This window comes from Rhinopithecus roxellana, chromosome 14 (genome assembly GCF_007565055.1).
Source record: "Rhinopithecus roxellana isolate Shanxi Qingling chromosome 14, ASM756505v1, whole genome shotgun sequence".
Taxonomy (NCBI): Eukaryota; Metazoa; Chordata; class Mammalia; order Primates; family Cercopithecidae; genus Rhinopithecus; species Rhinopithecus roxellana.
Genome location: NC_044562.1, coordinates 34,292,245 through 34,304,367, shown reverse-complemented (window position 1 = coordinate 34,304,367; position 12,123 = coordinate 34,292,245). Strand labels below are relative to the sequence as shown.

General features: G+C 40.0%; 1 protein-coding gene across 26 annotated transcripts in view; it reads right to left on the bottom strand.

Annotated features, from left to right (window-relative positions):
- The window catches only part of FN1 (fibronectin 1), a 75,749-nt gene that overhangs the window by 40,992 nt on the left and 22,634 nt on the right, over positions 1 to 12,123 (bottom strand). For all 26 annotated transcript variants that reach the window (XM_010372182.2, XM_010372183.2, XM_030917018.1 and 23 more), the window contains exons 14-20: positions 8,435 to 8,615; positions 8,064 to 8,240; positions 6,809 to 6,937; positions 6,619 to 6,708; positions 5,628 to 5,822; positions 4,710 to 4,982; positions 2,867 to 3,133 (exon numbers count right to left, since the gene is read on the bottom strand). In XM_010372182.2, the coding sequence (XP_010370484.1) occupies positions 2,867 to 3,133; positions 4,710 to 4,982; positions 5,628 to 5,822; positions 6,619 to 6,708; positions 6,809 to 6,937; positions 8,064 to 8,240; positions 8,435 to 8,615 (1,312 nt within the window). The remainder of the gene's footprint in view (positions 1 to 2,866; positions 3,134 to 4,709; positions 4,983 to 5,627; positions 5,823 to 6,618; positions 6,709 to 6,808; positions 6,938 to 8,063; positions 8,241 to 8,434; positions 8,616 to 12,123) is intronic.

The following is a 12,123-nucleotide window of genomic DNA, read 5'->3' as shown; positions in this document are numbered from 1 at the left end:
ATCTCCACAATTTTTCCTCTCTTTGCATCTCAATCAAATTTTGTTCCCATTGGGAAAAAACCTCTGAATGTATTTATACTAAATTATGAATGGCTGGCAAGACAAAGAATTAGTCCCCAGAGTTATACAAACAGGGATTAAAAAAGTGTTCAGACTCCAGTCTCAACTCAACTCCAGTCAATTTTTTTTTCTTTGCCATGTGGGAATTTAGAATCAACATCGCAATTCTCGCATTTTTTTTTTCAGTCTGGATTCTAAGGAGCCATTTTTTTATTTTAAAAATATTGTGTGAGAAAAAGCCAAATATATGTGTGGGCCACTTCGTAATGATAGCTCTAATGGCTGAATTGAGGTACTACTGGTTTAGTGGGCTGTTTCATCTATGTATATTATTATTTTGATGGTGTTTGGTGGGGGTTGGGGGGACATGACTGGGATGGGTGACCCCAATGCCTTTTAGTACCTCTGAAATTATACACCACTTGGCTGCTGCTGACTCTGCCAAAATGCCATGACAGCCCTGTGTGACCATTTTTTAATGGCCCACAAAAAGCAATTCAGAGAACAGTTTTTTTCACTGAACATCTGTGAAAACCACAACTTTTTTACAAATTATATTCGCCTCAACTGTCCTGGGCTTTAAGACTAGGTATTTTCTATTGCTTGAGCCAGCCAGCTAGAGTCTTCCCAAGTTTAAGATGATGCTCTCTGCCTGGGAAGGCCATTATGGGAAAATCACCAAACCACAAACCCACAAACGATGTCAAACAAAGGATGTGATTCTGAGTGTGAGCTATGGGTTCTGGCAGGTCTTGTTAGGGAAGAAAGCCCAGCTGTTAAAGAAATAAAATTTGCCCTATCAATATAGGAGTAAGCTGAATTTTCCCCAGAAACAGCTTTTTCCCGTAACTTTTCTCACATTCGCTCTTAAGAATTTAGCACAAGTTATAAAACTCAGAAAAGTTACTCCCAGAATTCAGCTTAGTAGGAAAGTAAAAAAATTACAGAAACTTAGTAATTTCAAAACCATGCAAGCCTTGAGGATGTTTACAACCTGAAGGAGTACTTAAAGTTTGAATGGAGTTGTAGAATACCCTGCTTACATTAGTTTATTTAAATATAAGCTTCGTTGAGCTGTTTTTGTTATTATTCCTTTCTCAATCATCTATTCACCAAATATTTTTTGAAAGCATACAATGTTCCAGACACTATGTTAACCTTTATCTAATAAAATTACTTTTGGCTATCAGTACTTCAATTAAAATAATTATATTTTATATGAATCTATTATGCAAAGCATAAAATAATGTATCCAATATATCAAAGTCTTCAGAAGTACTTGAAATATCTTGACCCACCACCTTCCCTTAATTATTGTTAGCATCATTAAAAATGCTTTTTCTTTCTTCAGCACTGTGTTCAACCAAAGAAACTACATAAAATATGTCTTATGTTAAGGAATGAACAAGACAACTATAGAATTCTACATTTTAGTAAAAGACAGCATCTACTGAAAGGGCACATTCACTGAAATCTCCATTCTAATTCACTGAAGGACATTTATAAGAAATGAATATTTACAAGAAATATAAAGACATTAATTTCATGAGAGTAGATCTTAGACTATCTTAGAACCGTGTAAAATTTTAGCCACATTTTCAGGTAAGTTTATTTGCAAATTAAAAGTGAATTTTACTTGCTTACAATTAACTATTATTTAGGAAAAAGCCTTCATGGGCCAAATTTCATACAGTAAATTTAAATGGAAGTAAGTTTTCCTTAAAGTATGAATTCTTATGGGGAAAAGTTTACATTTTCTTTGGGAAATCAATTCCATAGTTATTTACAAACTAGGCTTCTATTGACTTTTTGAATGCTTTTTAACATCCATACTTTTAAATTAGTCGAAGAGTAACATTTGTTGAAAGCTCTTAGAAAATTGCAAACTAGTCCATGGTTACAATATATGCTAAAAAAGTGCTTATGTTAGGTGCTTCTATAATTCAAAATGTCAAGTTGAAAATAACAAATAATGTTCAGCCAGAAATAAGGAGTCTCATAATTCTCTGTAATGTAAATGGAAATGTATTTAATAGAAATCAGTTTGTGAATAGAGGTCTTTATTGTGATGTAGATATGTGGGAGATTTAAGACCACTTCCTTTAAAATGTTGAGCAAAAGGACAGACATGGCCAAAAATTATTGTTAGTATTTTCCTCCTCTGAGGAATTTCAAGAGTAATTTAAGAAAAAAGCGATTCTGTCTGCAAAAGTACTTTAATCTTCTGCAGCCAACATTCATAAAGAAATCATTTCCCTGGCTTCATGTTCAATTAGTTGGTTCCCATTCAACCTGTAGATATTTTTATTCTGCATTTATAGTTACTATTCAATGCCCAAAGTAATAGAATATAGACATAGGTGCTAATTTTTTCTTGCCTTAACTAGTATTTGGTAAATCCATTTAATGTAATAGAATTTAATTTTTCTAATAATAGAGTGCTTTAAACCCATGTTACTCAAAGTGCTGGCTCTAGAGGAAAGAAAGAGCTTGGCAATGTGTGCGAATTAACGCACTGCTTCCTTCATCAAGAAAATCTGGCTTCAGAAAAATTCTCAGCTGTACTAAGCAGTGTGCTTTGTGATTTACATTCTGGCACAACTCTTTTTCTTGCTGCAGACTAGCAGCAAACAATTAACGGGCCAGCAGCCAGTCTATGGAGCACATTTTTAGTATCACTGATTTAAATTATATACTAACTTTTTAATTTTTTGTGGGGGGTGGGGGGTTGTTTTGTTTTTTTGTAAAGCATGAAGAATAGAGAATGTAAATATAGTTAAGAAAAGGCATTTAATTTTCGGCTTACGTGTGGTAAAGACTCCAGTGGCTTTGGGGCTCTCTTGGTTGCCCTTTATGGCCACGAGGGATACGGTGTACTCAGATCCAGGCTGCAGATTCCTCAGTGGGTACTTCGAGACAGAGGGACCCACATTGTACTGCCTGGGTTGGCCTCTTCGGGTCAGGCCCACAGTCAGTCGGTATCCTGTTATCTGGGCCCGAGGTGGAGTCCATCTCACCAGGACAGTAGAATCCGTTTCATTGACAAACTGGAGGTTAGTGGGAGCGTCCAGTTCTAGGAAAAAAGATGAAACAAGCCAAGAAATATTTAGATCAGTAATGATCATAACTCAAGTCCTGAAGCTTGATTGAATGTCTAAGTTTTCTCTCCTCAAGGTTGCAACTAAGAAAGTCAGAACCCCGGAAAAACTGAGCCAGTAAGAGATTGAGTGCTACATAGAACTTTGCCAAAACTCTGCCAGTCATGAGAAATTGTGGAACCATTTTGCTTGACTGTGATCCTTCAGGAAGTCTAATGTTCCAGCACAACTTTCCCATCACTCTCAGAAATTACAGTTACATTAAAGCAATGGTCTTTTTAAAAAGGCAAAACAAACACTTCTGAACTTCACAGGTTGCTCTGAGCCAAACAGATTAAGGAAAAAGTGATATGCCTCCTAAAATGACAGCAAGAAGAAGCTCTCTCTGAGTCAGAAGCAATATTCTGTGAATAGTCATTTGCTAGAGAAATAAAAGTTATTTTCACATGGTTCAGATTAGACAGTAATTACAGTAATGATAACATATCCTCAGATTCATGGTAGGATACTGGTGAGTTTGCACTATCAGAATCACATAAGTTGTGGAGTTTATTCTTAAGAATAATAACCAGCAGTTTTCCCACCGAAATTTAAATTACGTTTCAAATAGAGGAAATATTTAAGAGGCAGTCAAGTATAATAATTCAGAGCATGGGCTTTGGACATAGGTTATAGAGCCAGCTCTATCCCTTCCTATCTCCGTGACCCTACAAGTTCCAGAATTTTTTTAAAGCCTCGGTTTCTTTATGTATTCAATATGGATACTAGTAAGACCTTCCAGCTGGGCACGATGGCTCATGCCTGTAATCCCAGCACTTTGGGAGGCCAACGTGGGTGGTCACTTGAGGTCAGGAGTTTGAGACCAGCCTGGCCAACACAGTGAAACCTGTTTCTACTAAAAATACAAAAATTAGCAGGGCATGGTAGCGCACGCCTGTAGTCCCAGCTACTCGGGAGGCTGAGGCAAGTGAATCGCTTGAACCCAGGAGGTGGAGGTTGCAGTGAGCTGAGACCGCACCACTACAGTCCAGCCCTGGTGACAGAGCGAGACTCCATCTCAAAAAAATAAAAAATAAATAATAGTAATAATAAGACCTTCCTTCCTAAGGTCAAAGCAGAGAGTAAATATGAGAATAATGCTTGTAAAAACTGAGCAGATAAGCTAGTGGCTAGTAATACTAGATACGTGGCAATTGCTATTCTTAAATGAATTCTACTGTGTTATGATCCTGCATTTTAACTTTGATCTAGATATATTTAGTTACAGGAAAAATGCACTCAAATTAGATTCTCTTCCATTCTCCCCTCTTAGTACCCTTCAGCTGGTACATGTATTTTGGAAATGGGTTACCACTTAGCCTCCATGGAGCTTGTTTGAGTTTTGTTTTCAAGTTTAATGTGCTTTGTGTTCACTATGCATTCCCTTGCCAGCTGGGTATTTCCCTCTCTCTAAGCCATACACCTCTGAGTCAATGGTTTGCTGCACTTCCTCACAGGCTGGAAGTGAGAGTGGAGAATTTGGAGGGGAAGTAAAGATAGGAGAAGACATACTGGTTGTCTGTTCGGCAGTCAGAGGCTTGCTCTCCCTCCCGTGGTTCACGGCAAAGACTTTGAAGTAATACGTGACCCCAGGGGACAACCCGGTGACTTCTGCGAAGGTGTTCCTGCTGGTGGGCAGCCTCTGCCCGTGCTCCCCAGGCAGGTTGACGGGGATCACATCCACGCGGTAGCCGGTCACCGCACTCTCAGGCGGTGTCCACATGATGGTGACCTTCACGTCTGTCACTTCCACAAACTGCAGATCCCTGGGAGAGGGCACTGTATCTAACAGCCAAGAGTCAACCAGTCATTCACATTTTCTGCTGAAGATTATTTTTAAGAAGCCAGTTTCTTGGATATGATAGGCAGTTCATTGAGCCTCTCATTCGAGAGTTTTGCTAAGTTTTGTCTCTTAATCAGATCATATTTTCATGGCCCAGTCATAGTGTTTACATTATGACATTTGAACCTTTTATCTAAAATAGTTAGGTAATAAATGAGTTACCAGCATATGAAGTGTCATATGGTGGTGAGGGGAGAGGGTTATAAGAAAAGATACTAAAAAACAAACAAACAAACAAACAAACAAACAAACAAACAAAAAACCTTTGAAATAACTGCAGAAAATAATGTAATGGTTTTTGTTTTACTGAATCATTTTATAATACTTAAGAATCAAAGATGAAATGACCCTTAAGCTTCTGGGAGAAAATTTGTAGACGGACGTTATGGTGTTGGTTTTTAATAAGAAAGGCCAGTAGCCAGCTTTGATAAGTTACTTATGACATTTCAGCTAAACATCAGAAGTTTAGGGAAAAACTATGATATAAGATTATTTGAATGTGGGAACTGTTGACAGAGACAAAACAACCCTCCCTCAGGAACAATCCTGGTAAGATAACATAGGAAATGTCTTCTTAAAAAAGTTACCTGAACGTGGGGTGCCAGTGGTTTCTTGTTGAATGACAACAGGTGTACTTTCTTGATTTTCTTCCACAGCATAGATAGTGATATTATACTGGACGCCAGGTTGCAAGTCACTGAGGGTGACGGAGTTTGCAGTTTCAGGAAGGTTGAGTTCTGTGCTGCTGCCTTCTACTGATGGTGAATAGACTATTCTGTACCCTGCAGATTCATCAGCAAAAGTAAGATGCACTGTTTTCTTTGAGACCGAGGCTTAGAAACACCATAAATCCTCCCTTTTCTAATATTCCTTAGCATCTTGCTTGATTAGTGAAGAGCCAGTGATTCTTTTTGACTCTTTTAATATTGCCACTTCTTATAATAATGACCTCTCAGCATGAAGATAAAATAAGAACAGTCATGCAAACCTTTTTAATAATAAATGTCATCCTTGAAGACCTGAGATCCTTAATAAATGTCAATTAGAGATGCCATTAGGTGAAAATATTCATGTTAAGCTGATTTTTCCTCTTTGAGCTCCAGATGAGGGAAGGAATTAATGAACCAGCCTGAGCAGAGTTGTCTAGTACTGTGTGTGTCTTTTTGGAACTTCAGTGATGAGGCAGTTGAATCACCTAATGAGCTAAGAAGGCAGCTTAGCTTTCTCCTTAAGGATAAATCTTAGAACAAGGTTTTCAGGAAAATTACACCTCTTCAACCCTGGGAACACTTGCTTTAATAAGCCAATGAGCTGGCTTTACAGGTTGTGTGTGTGTTGTGGTGTATGTGTATAAGGGAGTTGGTAAAATGGTTTCGAGGGGAAATGTGCCATAGAAAATAACTCCCCCCGAGACACACACACACACACACACACACACACACACACACACACACCTCTCTCCCATAAATTATATTGGAGATTTAAAGTGATATGCAGATCCACAGTCAGAATCGGCACCCTCCCTACTGATGTCATTAAGATTAACATAGCAGCCAAAGAGCGCGAGGCTCAGCTGACCTGTGATGGGAGCTTGGGGTCTGCTCCAGCGAACAACAATTGAGGTGTCATCAACTTGGTCCACAGTAGGGTCAGGAGGGGCATCGGGCGCTAATAAAGAAAGAAAGTGGGGCAAACAGTCAGGAAGGGCTACTACAGGCCTGTGTTTTACAGAAAAAGATTCTTTTAACACCATGTAGCACACAGGTACCTGTTGTTTGTGAAGTAGACAGGATCAAACTCTGCTCCCCATCCTCAGATATCTGATAGACATTTACAATGTATTTTCGGCCAGGAAGCAGGTCAGGGATGTTCACGGAAGTGGCTGTGCTTGGAAGATCTTTGAAATGAAAAGACAAGGTAACTAATCGGAGCAAACTAGTCCCTCAAATGACTCTATAGCTTATAAGAAGGATATTTTAAGAACTATATATTCATAGGGAAACATGACTAGAAGGTAATGTGCTAATAGATAATCAGTGATTATTATTTTTACAGAGTCTTGCTGCATTGCCCAGGCTGGAGTGCAGTGGTGCGATCTCGGCTCACTGCATCCTCCACCTTTCAGGGTTCAAGCAATTCTTCTGCCTCAGCCTCCCGAGTAGCTGGGATTACAGGTGCACACCACAACACCTGGCTAATTTTTTTGTATTTTTATTAGGGACGGAGTTTCACCATGTTGACTAGGCTGATCTCGAACTCCTGGCCTCAACTGATCCACCAGCCTCGGCTTCCCAAAGTGCTGGGATTATAGGAGTGAGCCACTGCACCCCACGTAATCAGTGATTATTAATGTACTATGGGAAAACCCCACTCCTTGTCTTTCTCCTTTCTCCTCTTCCTCCTTCCTTTCATTTTTCCAACTTTTTCTCTAAAGATGTGTAATTTTTGTAATCTAATGCCAAATTTTTAAAAATAGCTCTCTGCAGTAAGAAGTCAGGGTAGTGATTATTGGTGGAAGATGATGGGGTCAGGATAGACAGATATTCTTTTTCTTGATCCGGGTGCTGGTCTTGTGGTGTGTTCACTTTATAAGAATTCAAATTCACTGAAATCAGTGCTTATGATTGGCACACACTTCAGTGTGCTAATAAAGTTTTTTAAAGGCCCCTCACCATAACTATTGAAAAGTATGAGTGACGATTGTCACTGTGCTAACATTGTCAGCTGCAGTCCTGGTAATTACTTCCACCAAGAAAACAGCTTTTGCTGTAGGAACTTGTGCCCAGGTAGGCACATGATGCAGCTGGCATCAGGGACCAGGAACATGTGAGGGTGGCTTGGGAAAAACCCGGCCACTTCCTAGAAAGAGTCAGTCCTTTCCTTCCTCATGCCGGATGGTGGTTTGTGCAGTCTGAGCTGTCAGCCAGTTCCAGACCACAGATACCACCTGCCTAGAGGCCCCTCCCAGTGAGAGTTTTCCAGCAGCTGCCCCAAACCTGTCTTGAGCGACATATTGAGCTTACCCAGATACTGTGGCTCATCTCCCTCCTCACTCAGCTCATATTCCACCCGGAATCCCGACACGGTGTCAGAAGCTGAGACCCAGGAGACCACAAAGCTGCTGGCTGTGATTTCAGTGACAGATTCAGAAGTGGCCACAAGGGGAGAAAGGGGAGTTGTCTCTCCTGTCACGGTGTTGCCTAGAGAGTCACAGAAAGGGGAAAGTCAGCCTTCAGCCATCTAGAAAATGTACCGTCCTTGCTGCCAACATCATTTTTAAAAATGTTGGTGCCCCTCATGGAAGAATATCAATTGAGAAGGAAAGCACTTCCTCAGGAGAGCCCAGCTCCGGGAACCTTGGGCATAGGAGGCATGAGGGTGGTTGTGTACGTACTGGTCACAGGTGTGCTGGTGCTAGTGGTGGTGAAGTCAAAGCGAGTCACTTCTCGGTGGCCGTACTGCTGGATGCTGATGAGCTGGCCCTCGTATACCACACCAGGCTTCAGGCCTTTGATGGTGTAGGAGTTTAAGTGGCCTGGTATGGTAGCTTCCTTCCAACGGCCTACAGAATTTTTCTGAAAATTTAAATAAACACACACACACACAAGTGTTTACAAGGATGAACATTTGAAGATGATGTTCAGTAATCTTCAGAGAAGAATGACTTAGTCAGGACTTAGGCAGCTCCATTCCAGAGGAACATCATGGAAAACTGGATTCCCAATGGTTATATAGTTAGGTATAGTTAGATATAATGCTAACTATTGTTAACATAGTTAACATATAATGCTAACTACTGTTAACATCAACAAACTGCTGCAGTTTACTTACTAATACCCATTCTCTGTGCTATTTACCTACATTCTCCCATTTAGTCTCTATATCCTTCTGATGGTGAGGCAATGGCATTGTTGCTCCCGTTTTACAGACGGAGAAACAGAGTGATATGTGATATGTCCGGGGTGACATAGTTGCAGACACTGGGCACCTTCCCTTTTTTTTTTTCTGAGACAGGGTTTCACTCTTGTTGCCCAGGCTAGAGTGCAATGGTGCAATCTCAGCTCACCGCAACCTCTAACTCCCGGGTTCAAGCGATTCTCCTGCCTCAGCCTCCCAAGTAGCTGGGATTACAGGTGTGTGCCACCACACCCGGCTAATTTTATATTTTTAGTAGAGATGGGGTTTCTCCATGTTGGTCGGACTGGTCTCGAACTCCTGACCTCAGGCGATCTGCCCACCTCGGACTCCCAAAGTGCTGGGATTACAGGCATGAGCCACCACACCCGGCCCGCACCTTCACTTTTACCAAGTTAATTATGTTATATCAGTAACATAATATGATTAACCTAAGCTTTGCCTCTCCTATTTATTTTTTATTCCTATAACAGATAACATTCCTCTCTGAAGTACAGAAATGCCAATGCCATATATTCTATCTTTTAACTCAGTGGGATACAATTCAAGTTTCTTGCCCTGAAAAAACAAAGGCAGAATGTTGCTTTGTGACTCAGTTCCTGGGGCCATCACATACCAGGTTCAACAAGTCTGGTTTTGTGACTCATTCTTGGATAGGAGCTACCCCATCAGAAGTGGTTACCCAATTTTGGACAAGACTGCAGAAAAAATGCAATTTTGGTTTATTTAATCTTTTGCTCCCAGTTTATATTTCACATCCTGTTCAGCTTCATTAATATGCCATGGGTCACAAAACTCAGTGCAATAAAATGTGTATGAAAGAAACACCCTTACTTCAGACAAGATGAGACACTTTCAAGTGTAAATATTCTAAACTAATATAAGTCAAAATATGTTTTTTAAGCCCAGTGATTTTTTAAAATTACCCAGTCAACCAGTTCCTCCATAATTCAAATACTCAAGTGTCCATTTATATTTCTGGAATAAGCGAGAGTGATCGTAGTACTCTTCACAGTGAAATTTTAACTCAAATACACTGTGGAAAAAATTTGAAATCAGTCACTGCAATTAGCTCAAATTTAGTAATAAATCATTTTTCCATGTGAGCTTGTTTGGTTAGTTATTAGAAGAAAATAACAGAAAATAAAGTCTCAGGCGGCATCCATTAAAAAATCCCTGAATTTATGTAATTGTTAAAAATCTCAAAAAATGTGTCACTGCTGCTCTTTGAAGACTTTCAAATTCAACATACATTTTATATCTCCTTTTAAGTGTCTCCCACTGCAATGGTCTCACATAATACTTTGTATATCCTTAATTTTAAAGTAAATAAAATTAGTGATGTAATAAGAAGATGAGAGACTAGAACGTGTTGGATGCACTGATGCTGTTGACTTAGATCACTGGATGCCAACTTCTGCAAATGGCCAGATGATGGACATACAGTAAAAGAAGAAAAAGGATGACTTTTTTTTTTTTTTTCATTCAGCATTTGTTAAGCAGTGTGCCAGATGCTGAACCATTCTAGACCCTAGGGAGACTATACTGAGCCAATGAGAAAGACACGATTCCCCTCTCTAAGAGAATCTGTTTCCATTTTCTATTCTTCTGGTCTTGCCTCCATGTAGACAACATGCTTACACCTCTATTTTTTTCATTTGTCAACAATAAGTCATATTTACAGACTCTTTAATATGAGACTTGAGGATTTATTTATATATTTATGTGGACACAGGGTCTTGCTCCATCTCCCAGGTTGGAGTGCAGTGCTGCCATCTTGGCTCACTGCAACTTCCGCCACTCAAGCTCAAGCAAGCCTCCCGCCTCAGCCTCCCAAGTAGCTGGGACTACAGGTGCATGCCACCATGCCCGGCTAATTTTTATATATTTTTGTAGAGCTGGGGTATGGGCATGTTGCTCAGGCTAGTCTCAAACTCCTGGGCTCAAGTAATCCACTGGCTTCAGCCTCCTAAAGTGCTGGGATTATACATGTGAGCCACCGTGCCCAGACAAAGTTGAGGATTTAGCTCAATAATACCACCCTTTTCCTTCCAGAATCGTGGACATTCTCAGGGTCTGACATTTGTATCATTATATTTGTTCTTCTTGTGTTTATATTTGTAATTTAAAGTATTAAGTATCTATTTTTTTTTTAACTTCATCAGCTTTTGGTACCATCTCTCTTGATTCTCTACTTTGAAAGACAAAGCTATTACCTCCTCTCTTCTCCACCTTCCATATCCACCATTTTTTCATGTAAATGTTTACTTTTTGTTTTTGTGCAACCAAGTTTCCATGATGCATCTATAGACCGATCGCATCAAGCATTAGAAATATATTGTTTTTAATGAGTCTAACATCATGACTGCTGGGTGGATCAAAGTTTCCAGAATCAAGGTTCAATGGAATTTTTCCTCTCTTTGTTTTTATACCTTAATATTGCTGCATTTTAGTTTGCTTTATTTAGGAATTATTGCCTTATAATACATTTGAGGTTTTTTTGAGACAGACTCTCGCTCTCTTGCCCAGGCTAGAGTACAATGGCGTGATCTCGGCTTAACTCCCTGCAACCTTTGCCTCTTGGGTTCAAGCGATTCTCCTGCCTTAGCTCCTAAGGAGCTGGGACTACAGGCATGCGCCCTCATGCCTGGCTAATTTTTGTATTTTTAGTAGAGATGGGGTTTCGCCATGTTGGCCAAGCTGGTCTCAAACTCCTGACCTCAGGTAATCTGCCTGCCTTGGCCTCCCAAAGTGCTGGGATTACAGGTGTGAGCCACTGCACCCGACCACATTTGGGTTTATTATACATTCCTCCACCTGATTGTCATGTTATTATTTTAACTGCATTATTTGCCCCTGTGATTAATTATCCCCAAGCCTGCTTTTTCTGTGAAGTTCCTCTTTATTCTTGGAGACCTCAATCCCTGATCCCTCGATCCCATCCTCATCTTTCTGTTCCATCTGTATTGGTTGCCCTCTAAGCCAGCTATGCAGTTATTGCACTGCAAAGTTTTCCACCACTCTCAGGGGTCTGATTTGGAAGCACTGTTTGCTGGACCCCACAACCTCCTTCTTATTTCACTCTTGTTTTTCTGGAGTGTATCTACAAATACTCTTAAGGAAAAGGATGTATGGAAAATAAACTACCAAAAATCTGTCTGAAAATAT